This window comes from Protopterus annectens, chromosome 3.part0, assembly GCF_019279795.1.
Source record: "Protopterus annectens isolate FY-2018-M chromosome 3.part0, PAN1.0, whole genome shotgun sequence".
In the NCBI taxonomy this organism is placed as follows: Eukaryota; Metazoa; Chordata; order Ceratodontiformes; family Protopteridae; genus Protopterus; species Protopterus annectens.
The window spans coordinates 786,660,955-786,678,912 of NC_056731.1; the positions used below are offsets into that span (position 1 = coordinate 786,660,955).

Sequence of the window (17,958 nt, forward strand, 5' to 3'; positions counted from 1 at the left end):
AGAGAATGAGAGGGAGAGAAGGTTGGATGATGTAAGGATAGTGAATCATGAAGTACAATGGATTAGCAAGGAGGAAGTAAGGATAGCTATATGAAGAGAATGAAGAATGGAAAGGCTGTTGGCCCAGATGACATACCTGTGGAAGCATGGAGGTGTTTAGGTGAAATGGCGGTGGAGTTTTTAACCGGATTATTTAATGAAATCTTGGAAACTGAGAGGATGCCTGAGGAATGGAGAAAAAGTGTTTTGGTACCGATTTTTAAGAATAAGGGTGATGTGCAGAGCTGTAGTAACTACAGAAGGATTAAACTGATCAGTCACAGCATGAAGTTATGGGAAAGAGTAGTGGAAGCTAGGTTAAGAAGGGATGTGATGATTAGTGAACAGCAGTATGGTTTCATGCCAGGAAAGAGCACTACAGATGCGATGTTTGCTCTGAGAGTATTGGTGAGGTACAGAAAATGTCAGAAGGAGTTGCATTGTGTTTTTGTAGACTTGGAGAAAACATATGACAGGGTGCCTAGAGAGGAGTTGTGGTATTGTATGAGGAAGTCAGGAGTGTCAGAGAAGTATGTAAGAGTGGTATAGGATATGTACGAGGGTAGTGTGACAGCGGTGAGGTCTGCGGTGGGAGTGACGGATGCGTTTAAGATGGAGGTGGTTACATCAAGGATCAGCTCTGAGCCCTTTCTTATTTGCAATGGTGATGGACAGGTTGACAGACGAGATTAGACAGGAGTCCCCATGGACTATGATGTTTGCAGATGACATTGTGATGTGTAGTGAGAGTAGGGAACAGGCGGAGGAGACCCTGGAGAGATGGAGATATGCTCTAGAGAGAAGAGGAATGAAGGTCAGCAGGACTAAGAATATATGTGTGTGAATGAGAGGGAGGATAGAGGAATGGTGAGGATGCAAGGAGTAGAGGTGGCGAAGGTGGATGAGTTTAAATATTTGGGGTCAATAGTCCAGAGTAACGGTGAGTGTGGAAGAAAGGTGTGGAAGAGAGTACAGGCAGGATGGAGTGGGCGGAGAAGAGTATCAGGAGGGATTTGTGACAGACGAGTACCTGTAAGAGTGAAAGGGAAGGTCTACAAGAGGGTAGTGAGACCAGCTATGTTATATGGCTTGGAGATAGTGGCATTGACAAAAAGGCAGGAGTTTGAGCTGGATGTGGCAGAGTTTAAGATGTTAAGATTTGTACTGGGTGTGACGAGGGTGGACATGATTAGGAATAAGTATATTAGAGGGTCCGCCCAGGTTGGAAGGTTTGGAGACAAAGCCAGAGAGGCAAGATTACATTGGTTTTGGACATGTGCTGAGAAGGGATGCGGAGTATATTGGGAAAAAGATGCTAAGGATGAAGCTACCAGGTAACAGGAAAAGAGGAAGGCCTAAGATAAGGTTTATGGATGTGTGAGAGAGGACATGCAGGTGGTTGGTGTGACAGAGCAAGATGCAGAGGACAGGAAGAAATGGAAACAGGTGATCCGCTGTTGCGACCCCTAATGGGAACAGCCGAAAGAAGATGATGATGATCAGCAGTAGCAGCTGGTTCAAAAGGAGGCAGGGTGAGTTTTTCCAAGACATAGTTGAGGTCCCATGCAGGCATTGGTGATCTCCTTGGAGGACTTAAATTTCTGGCTCCTCTGAGGTACTGCTTTAATAAGGGATGAGAAAAGATTGGGGGCTCTGTATTGTGATAAGCCGAAATGGCAGAGGCATGAACTTTAATAGATGAAAAAGATAGGCCTTTGTCCAGTATCTCAGTTAAGTATTGCAAAATCCGAGGAATATTTGGCACAGCTGTATCAGTTCCTTGTGCCTGGTTCCAAGCACAGAATCTCTTCCATTTTGCAGTGCAAGATTTTCTAGTACTAGGCCTTCTGGCTTCCAAAATGACATCCATCACAGCTTTACTGAGAGGTGCGTTTTGTATGACTACATTAACAGCCATGCTGCTAGGTTTCAAGTCCTGAGTTGGCTGTGCAGGATCTGATTGTTTTGCTCGGACAGTAGATGAGGTATTTGAGGTAAGGTCCAAGCTGGGCACTGAGACAAGTTCCTTAGTATTGGATACCGGTACTGGCGGGGCCAGTCTGGGGTAATTAGTATCATCTTTGGCTTCTCCTGTCTGACCTTTAGGAGTACCTTGGGGAGGAGATGCAATAGGGGAAAGGCATATACTGATAGTTTTTTCCAGCTGAAAGATAGGGCGTCCACTTTCCATGCTCGTCTGTGATCAATCCTTGTGCAGAATCGTTTTAGTTGATAGTTGTGAGGGGAGGCAAATAGATCTATGTCTGGGCATCCCCATTTCCATGTTATCATGCTGAAGACTTGTGGATTCAGCTGCCACTCGTGGGGATCCATGAGGTTTCTGCTTAGTTCGTCTGCCAGAGTATTTATTATTCCTGGCAGGAATTGTGCCTGCAGATGTACTTGGTAAGTCAATGCTGTGCCCACAAAGTCATGGCTAGTCTGCAAAGGGGGTAAGAATGTGTGCCCCCCTGCTTGTTTATATACCACATGACCATGGTGTTGTCTGTCTTTATCAGTAGTTGTCCTGGATGAAGTAGGTCCTTGAAGGCTGTCAGGGCATCTTGAACAGCTAGCATCTCTTTTTGATTGATATGTAGATGCATTTGGTTTGAGGCCCATGTGCCCTGAATGCATCTTCCTGCCATGTGGGCCCCCCAGGCATAATCTGATGCATCCGTTGTTAGTGTCTGCCTGGCTGGGGGTAATGTGAATGGTTGTCCCTTGTTTTGCGGACAAGCCTTTGCCCACCATCGAAACTCCTGTTGCAGGCAGGGAATGAGAGTAATCATAGTTTTCAGGCTGTGGAAATGTTAGTCCAAACACTTTTTAGGTACCATTGTAGTTTCCTCATACGCAGTCTTGCATATGGAATTAGTAGGATGCCATGAAGCCCAAAGCCTGCAGAATTTTTCTTGCAGATAACTGGGCCTTTGTTGCCAACATTTTGAAAGAGATAGTCAGTTGCCTTTGTTTGTCTGGCGTGAGATAAGCCATCTGGGCAGTTGTATTTAAGCTTGCACCCAGGAATATTATCTCTTGAGAGGGTACTAGTTTTGATTTCTTTTCATTGACTGTGTACCCTAGACATGTTAGAAGTCTTTTCACAAACACCAGATGCTGTAGAAGAATGTCCTTGTTCTCTGCTTGAATTAGACAGTCGTCCAAGTAAGGATATATTTGTATTCCTCTTTGTCTGCAAAATGCAATTACTGGTGCCAGGCACTTTGTAAAGACCCTGCGTGTAGTAATTAAGCCAAAGGGCAGTGCAGAGAATTGGTAATGCATTGAGCCAGCCTTGAATCTGAGGTATCTTCTGCATATTTGTCTGACTGGGACATGCAGGTATGCCTCTTTTAGGTCTAAAGTCACAAGCCAAGCGTTCTTGCCCAGCATGGGCAGAAGCTGCTGCAAAGTCAAGATCTTGAATTTCGGTATATCCAGGAATGTGTTCAGAATAGAAAGGTCCATTATTGGCCTCCACGCTTTGTCCTTTCTGGGTACCAAGAACAGCCTTGAGTAAAATCCTTGTCTCTGCTCTTGCTCTGGTACTTGTTGAATGGCCCCCATGTCCACGAGGGATGAGACTTGTTTTTGTACCTCTGCCCATCAACTTTTTGGCACATGTGGCCAGCCGTTTGCCTTTGGCAGGGTATGGAAATGGAACTTGTAGCCTTGTGACACAATATTTAGAACCCACTTGTCCTTGGTTATGATGTGCCAATTTTGAGAAAAAAGAGCTAATTTTCCCCCTAAGGGTGCTGCCAGGAGATAAATGCTTGGTGCAGGCAGGGGGAAGTCATTGGGGCTGTTTCCTGTATGGTTGAGATTTGTCTTCTCCAACTTTGGAGGTAGAGGCACCCCATTGCTTTGACCTGTATGAACCTTGCGCCTGGGATCTGCCTCTAGGGCATCTGGGTCTGCCCCTTTGTGGTCTGTCTGACACAGGAAAGGGCCAATGTCTACTAAACCTAGGTGGTTGTACTTGTAAAAAATCTTTGACAGTTTGCATAGATTTAGCTTTGTCCTCCATTTTCTTTAACACCTCTTATAGGTTTCATAGGTTGGTACTGGGTTATCTGCCCGAAGGCATATATTAGCCCAGCCACGTTGTGCAGTATTCACCGCCCCTTTAGTAGTTCCCTAGACCCTTGTACTAGCAGCTAGTACCCTTGGCCCCTATCTAGTAGTGCTGTTGGTGTGATCCCCAGTGTGAACTTTCTGTTACCCATCCACTCATCAAGGTTCCTCTTGAAGAGTGACAGTGAGGGGCTCTGTCTTATGTAGATCGGGACCCTGTTCCATAGTAAGGGAAGTCTCTGCGAAGGGAATCTATCCCTCCAGCATGTTCTATTCATTGTTGTGTTGAGGTTTATATCCCCAGAGCGTGTAGCTCGAGTAGATTTGATTTTGCTAAAATGGAGCATGTTCAACAATTCTGGGTTGGACATGGCTCTGTACGTTACGTTTTCTGCCTTAACACCAAATAAAGTATCATGTTGTAAAGGTGCATCTAATAATTTAACTTTGACATGATCAGGCAGATTTTGTTCCTTTAACCAAGCATGCCTCCTAATTACAGAACCCGTAACTACGGCCCTGCAGGAGGCCTCCAAAGAATCAAAACCACATTGCAAAGTATGCTTTCCAACTTGTTCAGCTGCATGCAATAAATCCTGCATTTCCTTGTTTTCTGCACATTCAGAGTTTAATAACATTTTCTGTTTAAGCAATGCCATGACATGTTGCTGATATTTGAGCATATGAAACTTGACAGTTTAAGGCCCTTATAGCCAAGGTAGCAGATGTGTATACCTTTTTTCCCCATCTATCCAGTGCCCCAGAACCTCTATCAGAGGGGGTAGGGGTTTTTGCAGCGGAAGATTTAACTCCCTTGGGACCCTGTGAAATGGTTTCTGGGTCTGCAGCAGGGTTTTTAAAAAGGAATTTATGAGAGTCAGGAACCCTGTAATAACTGTCAGGCTTAACAGGAGCTGGAGGTAAAAAGTCAGGGGTAAGACTAGACTCCGAAAACACATCTACAATGTCTAACACAGGTGAAATGGCTAGTGGCCTGTGTTGAGGTAGTAAAAGGAAATCCCTGAGCCTCTTTTTAGATTCTGAAAAATCTTGGCTCTCCCAGTGGAAATCCTCCCTCATGATATGCAAGGTTTCCCCAAAAGAATAATCCTCTGGTGGAGAAGCTGAAGGTATAGATTCTTCAGCATCAGAATCCTCATAGGGGGGAAGAGAATATTCCTGATCAGAAGAGGAATCAGAAGAAATGGAAACCTGATCTGAAGATTCATAGTCAGTCTCTTGCCTAGGCCTCTTATCAGGAGGGGGATGGGAACCCCTGATCAAGGTAATCACGTCTTCAGCCATTTTGAGCATCTGTTTTTTTTGGGCATAGAGGACTAACCACGTGGCTCTTGAGTTTGTTTCTTTGCTTTAGAAGGTGCTTTAGTCTTTGCCTTTGAAGCTGAAGTCGGTTGTAAAGATGTTTAGGTCTGTATACAAACAAAAAACAAGGACTAGCATACAAGGCACCTTTTAAATAAACGTGAATTACTTTAATAAAAGTATATTGGTTCTTTTAACACCCTGAATACACCCTCAGAAGTCGGTGCCTGCTCAACGGCTCTGGACCCATCTGAAGGAATAGTATCTGAGGCTCCAATACCTCGAGTTTCCAGCAGCATGGCAGACTCCACGTGGGAGTCAGTAGCGGCCTGTGACTCTAAAGTAGCAGGCATCAGGGGCTGTGAAAGCGCCTCACTGAGAACCTGCGACTGGCTTAGGAGAAGCTTCGTCGGCGGTTTTGGGCCTCGGTTGTCTATCTCTCTCCTTTTCTTTGCATTTTTTGTGACCTCCGGTAATCGGATGGCTATCCGACGACATTTCTGGATAATTAAACCAACATCCAAAATAGTTTAAAGCAAAATCATACCGACGCTTAATAGTGCATTGGCTAAATCTAGCACAAAACCGACAACCAGAACGTTGTGATCAGGGCCTAGGCAAGGAATACAGTAAGAATGAAAATCCTTATGAGGTATTTGCTTTCCACAAGAAATATAATTATTTACTTCTTCTGACATCAGTCTGGAGCAAGAAAAAAGTTTCCCCAACGGGGTACTTAGCTTTATTGAAGACTTCGGATCTGAAACTCGAACACGAAAATTTCAGGAGTAGGCCAACCGGCACTTGCGAACTGCTTTTGCTTCGGGCACCGCACGGCAAGAAAGACTGAAGAAAATGGCATCGGCCACATCTTTTATACCCCTGACGACCTGGCGTCAGGGAAGGGGCGACAGCAGCCGACGCAGGACCCAGGACTTTGGAATTCAGGCCGACTGAGGGCAACCTGCCAGCAGGATTACCCAAATGTAATGACTGCAACAGTGAAACACAAAGAACATCAGTATGGATTTGAAATTTATAGTGAACCCCAGGCTCTGCAAAAAGGAGACTGCAAAATGAAGACTTTGCAACAAAGTCTCTGGAGAAGATGCCTGCAACAGGAGGTCATCCAAGTAGGGAAAGACTTGGATTCTCCTTAGCCTGCAAAAAGCAATCACAGGAGTGAGGCATTTGGTGAATACCCTTGGGGCAGTAGAAAGGCCAACGGGCAAAGCAGAGAAAGAAAAGTTGTGTAAACTCTTACCATAACCACAGATGTCCTTCTTTTCACTGTTGCAGTATTCTTCACTTGAGGGATATTCCCACCACATGGCAAGCCAACGTTGGCTAGTATACAAAAGACTTTCACCACTGTACGTGGTATGTCTGGCATAGGCTGCAGTCATATGTAGGCCATAAAATGGACGTACGCACGTACAATCCTCAGAACTGAATGCCCCAGCAGGAAAGGCAGACTAAGGATTAAGTGGTGTGTGTTCATCCAGGAAAGACAAGAGACCATTGGGGAAGGTGGGAGGGATAGACTACTGCAGCAGTAAAGAAAAAGACATGTATGGTTATGGTAAGATTTTACACAACTTTTCTATGTCCTTCTATTCACTTGCTGCAGTAGTCTTCAGTTGAGAGAGAATGCCAAAATCAAGAGTGAAGGGAGGAGGCAGGAGTAGGAATTCTCAACGAGGCCATGGAGAATGGCCCTGGCAAAACCAGTTCTGGATCTGGAGACAGAATCCAGATGGTAATGTTTGGTAAAGGTATGAATGGTAGACCAGTATCTGCTTCAGGAACGGCACTAATATCCAGTCCTTTGAAGAATGCCTTGAAAGAAGCCATGGCTCTGGTAGAGTGGGCCTTTACAGGGGAGGAAAAAGTCCTTCTACGGTTAGTGTAGCAGTAGGAGATGGTTTTGGTGATCCAAGAGGATATAATCTGCTTGGAAGCAGGGAGACCTAGTACCCTGAGATGGAAATTAACAGCTGGTCAGATTTCCTGAAGGGTTTAGTCTCGTCCAGGTAGAACCTCAAGTTGTCTGAACATCCAGGAAATGTAGGATCTTCTCACTGCGATTTTGTGGGGGTGGGAAAGAAGGTGGAGAGTTGGATGGATTAGATGAAAGAAAGTTTGTTAAACTCTTTTGGCATAAAGGATGGGTTAGTTCTCAGAGACACCCTGTCATTATGGAAGACTAGAAAGGAAGGGGGGGGGGGCAGCCATGTGGGCTTGGAGTTCTGACACTATTCAAGTCAAGGCAACCAGCAAAACCATTTTCCAGGAGCAATTTGGGGAGGCAGGGTCAATTTCTCTAGTACAAAGTTGAGGTTCCAAGAAGAAGAGATGGGTTTCCTGGGCGGTCTAATGTGGAAAACACCTTTAAGGAACTGCTTCACCTTGAATCTGGAGGCGAGAGGGGGACATAATGGCAGACATGCAGATATGGATGATGTGGGGCATTGGCTGATGAATAACCCAAGCCAGCATTGAGCCACTTGCACAAGTAGGAACAAAACACAGGAATTTCCACAGTTAATGGATTTTGATCCTTAGATTGGCACCATGAAAAAAATCTTTTCCATTTGGAAACATATGATTTTTTTAGTGTTAGATTGTCTGGCCTCCTGCAGAACCCTGAGCACATCTTCAGAAAAAAAGGTGTCTGAAAGGAATTAGAATCCTATCACCCACAAAGTCAACTGAAGAGTCGATTGGTGAGGGTGAACAAGGGATCCTCTGTTCTATGTGAGAAGTTCCACTCTATGGGGTAACTTGTGGTGATGGCCCTGGGCTAACTGAAGGAGAAGGGGAAACTAGTGCCGTCTTGGCCAAAAGAGAGTCACCAGCATGATTTCTGGTTGGTCCTGCCTGATGTTGATAAGGACTTTTGGTATTAGAGGAAGGGGAGGGAATGCATAGAGAAACATCCCCTTCCATGAAAAATAGAGGGCATCCACTTTCCAAGCCAAAGGACTTGGGACTCTGGCATAAAATCTTGGAAGTTGTCTCTTTAGAGGGAGGTAAATGGATGTGCTTTTGGAACAGCCCATTGGTGGACCATGTCCAGGAACACATCCCTGTGAAGCATCCACCTGTAGGATTTAGTCCAGGATCTGCTCAGTGACTGTGCCACAATGTTTCTGTCGGAGGGGATGTACACTGCCTGAATGGTCATGTTGTGCTTTTCCAGGAAGTCCCATACTAGGAGGGCCAATCTGCAAAGCAGGTAGGATCTGGTTCCTGCCCTGCTTTTTCACATACCAGAGCAGAGTCATGTCGGTGAACAACTTCAGTGGGCCTGGGCAAAGGAAGGGTCTGAAGGTTTGAAGGGCAAGGACCAATTATCTCATTTCCCTTATGTTGACTGTTCCCTTTTCTGGGACAGTGACCAACTTCCTTGGACAGTGTATTTTCTCATGGCTATGTCCTAGCCTGTGTCTGAGGCATCTGTGTAAATTTATTGGAATGGATCCAGAGGGTGGGAGAGGCAGTTCTGGATTTAGGGTTACCTGGTGAGACCACCAAAGAATTTCCTTCTTCAACCAAGGGATCAAGGGAATGGGAAATTCTAAAGGATGTGAATGTTGAGACCAGGCAGACCTGAAAAACCAGGAGAGTTTCCTCATGTACAGTCTTGCCAGAGGGATCACGGGGTAGAGGCCATGAACCCTAGTACCCTGAGAAATTCCCTGGCTGTGATGTGAGGTGAAGGCTGAAGAGACAGGAAAAAGGTGCGAAGATCCTCTGCTTTTTGTGGGGTTGGAGAGACTTAATATGTATGTCTGAATTCTGCACCTTAGGAAAATGTGGTCTTGGGTTGTAGAGCGCATAGATTCTTTTTGTAATTTATTGTGAACCTCAGGTTTTAGAGTACGGAAATGGTAGTTTGCAGCTGCTGCTGCAGAATCTGTGGGATCTGAGCATATCTGGATTCCTAGTAGCCTGCAATGACTGGAACCAAGTATTTGGTGAAAACTCTCGGTGCTGTAGAGAAGCCAAAAGGCAATGCAAAGAACTGAAAATGCCAGTAACTCACAAAAGACACAGAAATGTCCTGTACTTTGGGTGAAAAGAGATGAGGAGATAGGCGTCTTTTATGTCCAAAGATGCCATGAAACCCTGTGGAATGAGTAGAGGGAAAAGGGTCTGGAGAGTAAGCATTCCTGAAAGAACGGACCTTTAAGAATGTGTTGAGGTGGGCCAAGTCCAGAACTGGTCTCCAGGAGCCATAATTTCTGGGCATCAGGAATATTCTTGAATAGAATCCCTTTCCCTTGGAAGTAGCAGGGACTTTCTGAATGGGGTCCTCTAGCCACAGGTCTGAAAGGATGTCCAGGAAGAGGCTTAGCTGATCTCAGGAGGGTGGGGGGTATTGTGGAACACCCTGAAAGGTGGGAGTGGATTGCCAGACCATAAACTATCAATTTCTTATGATAGAAAGGACCCAGTTCCCTTGGGTAATGCCTTCCTACACCCTGAGAGCTCTTGAGAGGCGGAGGGAGAGGGGAACAGATACAGGGTATTCAGACTCCCTGCTCTGTCAGAAAATGACTGCTTTTGTTGAGGAGGGTTCTGAGGAGCCCTGGTTCTCTGAGGTTCTTTCCTCCCCTATAAGACTTACTGTTCTGATGCTGGGAGTGGCTATGGGCAAAAACAGGTTTTGAAGGAAAGTTCCTATGAAACCTTGGCAGTGGGGAAGCTAGGAGATGCTTTAACTCTGAGATCTTCAGACTTTTCTTGTAGTGACTTGAAAAGTGCCACAGCAGCAGGGTCAAACAGAGAACTGTTATTTTCAAGGGCATCCAAAAGTTTGGATTTTAAATCATCCTGAAGTGGCTGAAGTCTGAAGCAGGAAAAACTTCAAAAGGTGCATCAACAAATTATTAATTTAAGGATGTGAACGCACAACAAAGTATTAGTTTAAGGGTGTGCACACTTATGCAACCAGCGTATTGTACATTTTTTATTTTTTATATTTTTCCCCTAACAGATTTCTTTTTCAACTGAACTGTACAGGTTACAGGTCACATTAAAGGTGGGAAAAGTTTTGAAATTATTTACTATGGTCTCATTTTTTATATCACAAAAACCTGGCATTTTAACAGGGGTGTGTAAACTTTTTATATCCACTGTAGGCTTCTTGGCCTTCTTCATGGAAGGCTGTCCCTCGGAGTGAGAAGTTCCTTCCATAGTGCCTTTAGCTATAAGCTTAAGATGTTGATTCTCCAAATACAAAGCCAAGGAAGAAAGCAGACTATGGAGTGTCTTAGTAACAAAGACCTGAAAACTGAACAGGACGTATGGCTGTGGGAAGCACCGAGACAAAATAGGCACTGCTCGTGGCGGTCTTTATGGGGAATATGTCTCTCATACAGGAATTTACCCTTCTTGGATGACATGAAACCCCACAAGGAACAATACAAAAAAAGAAACAGACAAGATCAAAAAACCCAATGGGTTACATATCCGAAACAGCTTGGTGAACCAGCAACAGAATGGGCTTTCAGATCAACAATCAAAAGATGGACTTCATTCAGACTGGTGGCAAAGAAGTTCTGAGGATGTTACATCTGGACAGCACCTTTATGCCCTACTTTACGCAAGGAGCATACATGTGATGTACCGCATACCTTAAAGCAACCTAAAGACTTTTGTGCCCATGGCAGGGAATTCCTATTGTAAAGGATCTGGCAACAGTGACATGGAAAGACATTAGCAACCCCTCCCCCCTGTTTCTTGAGAAAAACCTCTGTGGTGTGGAAATGCAAATATCCATGTTAAGATAATGTCTTCCTATCTTGTTCACTTCTGGTCAGTGTGTCCTTAACATCTGGTCCAAACAAGGTGGCCCCATCAAATGAGGCATTAAAGAAAGGACATCTCGAAACACTCTGCAAAATTACACGTGTAACCATGCATGATAGCAGACTGCAATGCTGGTACCTATCGTATGTGCTGCACCATCCTCTGCAATGGAGATGAATCGCATGGAAACATTTGATATAGAGAACACTGTGGCCATTTGAGTCTCTAGGAGTTATGGAGTGGAATGAAGGCTGACATGCCACAGGCAAGACATAGTAACTTCAGTGATTAAGTCTCTATGAAGCCAACTGTGCTTCACAGTTCAGCACATGGAGGGCAAAAGTGGCTAAAGCATATGTTCACTTCCAAAAATCAGTCCAACTACAGTGCCTCTCTGTTTGGGGAACGAACATATATACTCTTTATCCGTAACCGCAGCAACCCCAATAACATCAAATGCAGGACCGTTGCTCCTGAAGGACGGATCCTTGGGTGGGACCAAAACTTTATTAGACTTTCCTGGTTAACACTACAAAGTATATCACATAACTAGAAACCAGTACAGTAACAGTAGCCACAGGAATACACAGATTCCATGGATTAAACAAATTAGCAAAAACTCTATCATCATACCAAAGAAATTTAACAATATAACAACTTGCTTAAGGCAAGTATAGCAGCAGTCCTAGAAAAGGTAACCATCTCCTAAAGATAACAGAGAAAAATAGTAAGACAGTGTTCGGACGCAGAGCTCACTCAAACAACCATACAAAGCAATGCTGGAGTATAAGGAGGAAGATTCCTTCTATTTATTTATTTTCGAAGAGGAAACATATAGCCAGACTAAATTATATCATCAAAAATGCAGCAAAGCCACAAACACTTTTCTGTACAATGGCAGCAGAAGAATGTGTCCAGCAATGAACAGTGACAAATGAGATCAGAGAAGATTTAGGAGTGCAGAGGACTGTAAGACACGAGGTGGAACTTTGGAGCTGAAGATTCTGAAATGCTGGCCTTGGATCCAATCACCTATAGGACAAGGCAGATGGAAAAGACAATACTGAATCTGTTGCTAATTAAATAAATGTCAGAGTGATTTCAAGAAGAAGGACCAACGACATGTCAAACACTATACAACTGACCCCAATGGTATAAAAGCAGAATGCTTGGCGAGTTGGCAACAACCTTGAGGAGCAAAAGGAGAAATGAATGGCCAAAGGCCAGCTCTTCCACTCCTGAGGAAAGGATCAGTGTTTTCCTTGTAGCCTAGATAAACCACTGGTACAGAAAAAGAATGAAAAGCATCAGAACAAGAGCAACAATAACCATGCAGAATATTACAGTCAAAAAACAGGAGAAAGTATTCTACAAACTAAGCCAACACGGGAATGGATAAAGACTCTGCCAACAGGAAAGACTGCAATTAGGGATACAGACAATAGGCAAGAGGAGGCTGGAATGTTTTGGAGAAAACTGGTAAAAGAATCACGGTATTGGTACAAATACTTAGAGGGAAAGGTAAGAGAATGGGAAGAGGCCAATAATTTATTTGGACTGCAGGATACAGACTGATATCAATCCTTGCTAGGGAAGGCACAGTATAGGCAAAGAGAAAGAAATAGAGGGATCCTAAGTGATGACCAGCAGTGGTATAGCTTTTAGTATAATCTATAACAGAAGCTGCAGTTAAAAAGGGAATGATTAGTATAGCATACAAAACATTGCATGATAACTCTTGCTGCCTCCATAGAGCATTTTTAAGGCAAGGCTCAAAAACCTACCTCCGTAAACAGCACAATTAACAAAAAAGTGAGGGTTATGCAACTTAATGCCAGGAGTTTAAATCTCAAAATGCACCCGCTCGAAACACTCCTCAGTATGGAGAATGTCGACATCTGTGCAATAACTGAAACCTGGTTCAAGGCTCCAGAGAGGACCCCAGCACTACTAGGCTACAACTCATACCACATGTTTCGGCCACAGAACACGGACTGCAAACACAAAAGGAGGAGGGGGTATCCATATTCATCAAGGATACCTACACCTCCAGGTTAGTGGCACAGCATGATACCTCTGAGATCATCCATGTGCAACTAACATCGGACAAACCTGCAATGCAAATTGTGGCCTGCTACAGATCATCCTCCATGACCCAGGACCACCATTCCACCTTTCTGGAGACAATGGAAACCATGAAGGTCCTACCAAACACCCTGATATTGGGTGATTTCAATTACCCTACCATTCACTGGGAAAACTACTCGTGTACAAACTCTGAGGCCCAGCGCTTCCTGGAATTCATCAACTCAAATGCCCTGGATCAGCTGGTAAACTCCCCTACCACAGGTGAAAACATATTGGACCTGGTCATCACCAACATGGGCGACAGGTGTTCCACACCGGAGGTCAACCTATCACTGGTTAGATCAGACCAAAAACTAATCACTCTGGATGTCCACACCCCACCACCACCCCCAACTAAGGAAACCACAGTAAAAAACGTTTCTAAAGCAAACTTCACCTTACTTAAGACAGAGGTGGTAAGTTTCACAGCCCCTACGCTAAAGGATAACGCTGCCCAAGATGGAGAAACCTTTACAAATGAACTCTATGAACACCTACAAGGATGCATAGATCGTGCAATCCCTAGCAAAACCAAGACTCAATCCTCTAAGAGACGGAAACCAGTCTGGTGGACTCCTGCCATAAACAGGCTATACAATAGAAGGAGTAAACTAGTCCAGAAAAAAAGCAAATCCCAAGAAGGAAAGACATCTCTGATCAGTATCAGTGAGAAAGTAAGGTCCCTCATGAAATCATCCAAGGCTAACTTCGAAAGAAAAATAGCCAAGGATTCAAAAGATAACCACAAAGCCTTCTTTAGCTAAGTTAAGAATCTAAGTGGCAACTCGCAGATATGCAATGAACTAGTGCAAAATAGCACAAAATATAATGAACCTACTGATATTGCCAACATCCTGGCAGATAGATTCAGTGCAAACTTCACCCCCCCCCTCTCATCTCCAAAAGGGCCCACAACAATACTAGAAAAAGTGTAGTGTCCCAAAAATCACAGATGCACAGGTGAAAACAGCCCTTTCAAAAGCCAAAAACACAGCGTCAATGGGACCAGATGGTGTCCCAGGCTGCGTCTTGCATGAACTACAAAACGAACTAAGCACACTGTTCAACCTCAGCCTCTCCACAGGCTACGTGCCCACAGAATGGTGCATAGCAATGGTTATTCCTCTCCACAAAGGAGGGGCCACAACTGACCCTGGTAACTATAAGCCTGACTAGCCTGGTCTGCAAGGCTATGGAGCGCATCATCATGGAACTCATTAACAAAGACATTGGGAACCTCCAAACACTTGACCCCACCCAGTTCGGCTTTGTTAAGGGCAGATCATGCCTACTAAACCTGGTTGACTTCTTTGAGACAGTCACCAAGGCCATAGACGAGGGAAAGGTGGTTCACACAGCCTACCTTGACCTCGCCAAAGCTTTTGACACCATTCCCCACTCGGGTATTACAGAAAAACTCACCAGCCTGAACATAAACCCCTACGTCACGAGATGGGTTGCCAACTGGCTTACAGACAGAACTCACATGGTAAGAATAGCGCGCTCCAGGTCCGACTCTAAACCAGTCACAAGTGGTGTCCAGCAAGGCTCAGTCCTGAGACCCCTACTGTTGGGCATATACTTCTCAGAAGTACAGGCAAACACAGGAGGACTATGGCTAACCAAGTTTGCCGATGACTGCAAACTGGGAGCCATAACTGACTCTTCGGCTGACATGGACATCCACCAAAAGGGCCTTACTGAGATGGACACCTGGTGTCAAAGTCATGGCCTCAAGCTAAATGCCAAAAAATGCATAGTCATCCCATTTGGGAAAAACAAAACACCCACGAATTACCACATAGGTGGTAGCCCCCTTAATACAGAAGAGGTAATAAGAGATCTGGGGACCCAGGTAGATAGTAATCTCTGCTTTGACAATCACATTGCCAAAGTAGTTAGGAAATCCTTCTATGTGGCCCATCTAATTACTAAAGGGTTCGCATCTAGAAATAAAGAGGTTATAGTGCCCCTCTACTCGTCACTCATTAGACCCATCATAGAGTACAATGCCCCATTTGGGATGTACCTCACAAAACACTTCCAACAGCTGGAAAGACCACAAAAGTACCTCACCAACAGGATTACTGGCTTCAAACATGTCTTATGCAGCCAGATTGAAAAAACTCCGTCTGTACTCAGTGGCATATCGCTTACTCACAGGTGATCTCTGCCTGACTTACAAAGACATGTCCAACTCAGAATTGATGGACATGCTCCACCTAAAGAAATCCAAGTCACTGCGAGCCACGCGCTCTATAGTGAGCTAAACCTCGCCACAACAATAAATCGAACATGCTGGAGGGATAGATTCCTGTCACAGAGACTCCACATGCTTTGGAACAAAATTCCAAACTACATTAGGCAGAGCCCCTCACTAACACTCTTCAAGAGAAACCTTTACGAGTGGATGGGTAACAGAAAATACACCCCTGGGATCACTTCAGTGGCTCTGCTTGACAGAGAATCAGTTAATTAATCAATGGGGCGGTGAAAGCTGACACACTCTGGCTAGGCTTATGAATGCCCTTGGGCAGATAGCCTAGTACCTACCTATGAACTAAGAATCAATCAGAGGGGGTTAAAAAGAATTGGGAAGAGACACTGGATAAGCAAACTCACAAAGACACAATGGGGAGATTATGTATGTCTCCCAAGTATACAACAAAGTCTGTAAGATTTAAAATCTTTCCTTGGAAGTGTTTATATAGGTATTTTTATACCCCAAGCACACTCGAAATAATTTTTCCTCAAGTAAACAGAAAATGTTGGAGGTGTGAAGGGGAAGAAAGTGGGAACATATTTTGTGGGAGTGGAATGAGTTGGCAGACTTTAAAGATTACCTGTACACTACTCTGTTAGAGATACTAGGTTGGCAGATAAGGAAATGATTTTTTAAGCTGTGACACAGAATCTGATTTGCCTAGACATAGTAAAGCCTTGTTCAGTCTAACTATGGTGGTTGCCAAAAAAACACAATTACTTGAAAATGGAAATCAAAGTCTAAACCAGTTTTACTAAAATTAGTGAATGTAGGATCTTTAGAAAAGGGTGGGAGCAAATTACAAAGGAAAAACATGGGAATTGTGGGAAAAATACATGCAGAGGAGGAACGAGGATTAAAAGAAGGCAGGAATTGAATGATCTATGTAATGGTTGACTGAATGACTGGACAGATTGTAAGTGAAGTATGTTTGCAACTACAATTATGTTAATATTATTTGTGATGTATAATGTTTGCGACTAAAATATATGACTTGTTTTCATTTATATAAACTATTGACTGCCTATGTCATATGTGGTAATTTAATAAAGATATTTCTTGTTAAAAAAAAAAAAAAAAAGAAACGCATCAGGTTGGTGAGCACAACTACAACAGAGTGGGGAAGAAATGTGGGATTTTGTGTGTACACCTTTGATATCCTTACATATAAGAATGTGGACCATTAAAAATCCCCATGTCCACAGTATACATTCTTGAATTCTTCTCATCAGTCTCGCTATCCTAATAGACCTACAAATGAGAAATAAGTAGAAGAATGGATAAAAGGTACTGAGCCAAAAACTGATAACCACAGAAGGTGAGAAGTCTTAACAAAAGATGCTACTGTACTCTTACTTGGTAGGAAGCGATTCACTAAAAGGGAGGGTCAGTGCTTGCAGCTGGAAATACAGTTCAGAATACACATGCCTGATACACTGCAGATATGTATTTCAGTTTACTCTGCATCACCTCTGTCAACATCAAACCATATAAGCCACTTAAACAATACTTATCAAGTACCTAGATGATGTTGATCTCTTTCTGATGAGTTGGAGAGGGAACTCAGATTGGAGGAAGGCCTTGATCCAACCCGATCTGTCTGAGCCTCATGAAGATCTTGCAGTAATTTAGTTGTTTCATCTAAATTCAAATGGTTATCATCATGATCCTCTTTCTTCACTGATTTTCCTAACAGTAAATACAATGCAGAAACCTAGTAAGTCGACAACTACTGACATTACTAATGTCGTTACCTCATATACATTTCATAATGAAGCACAATGTAGAAAAATGCAAAAACAATCCAGCACACAGTGCAAGGCAATAATGTTCACCAATACTACTGGACTAAAAATATTTCAGAAAGCATGTAAATGATCATGTTCCTGGAAAGTAACATTAGCTTTCAGGAAAGAGATGCAACAAATACAACTATTTATAAGGCACATCTTTGTTAATGACAGGACAAAAGATAAGATACAACTGGATAGCTTTCCCAATTTTTTGTTATCCTATATGTGTGCAGTAAAGAAGATAAGAAAATGATCTATTTTGCAATACCAAGACTGTCACCTGAATCACAAAATACAGATTGGAATAACTCCTAAAACAAAACAAATACAAAAATACAAAAAAGTACAGTTGTGTACACTTACCAGAAATGTAGGTTTTCGAGTGTTCTCACTGCTACAGTCTTCACCATTGGGTTATCAATGCTGTGGTAGCCCTCAGTCAGTCCGAATACCAGAGTCAAGGTTTTGTGCGTCGGCTGCGGTCACTGGCTGGGTGACGTCAGGTCATCCGAGCTA

General features: G+C 43.7%; 1 protein-coding gene across 7 annotated transcripts in view; it reads right to left on the minus strand.

Annotated features, from left to right (window-relative positions):
- BRD9 (bromodomain containing 9) overlaps window positions 1-17,958 on the minus strand; it is a 748,767-nt gene that overhangs the window by 37,731 nt on the left and 693,078 nt on the right. For 6 of the 7 annotated variants that reach the window (XM_044065138.1, XM_044065137.1, XM_044065136.1 and 3 more), the window contains one exon: window positions 17,171-17,338. In XM_044065138.1, the coding sequence (XP_043921073.1) occupies window positions 17,171-17,338 (168 nt within the window). The remainder of the gene's footprint in view (window positions 1-17,170; window positions 17,339-17,958) is intronic. The other variant, XM_044065133.1, reaches the window with a different exon arrangement.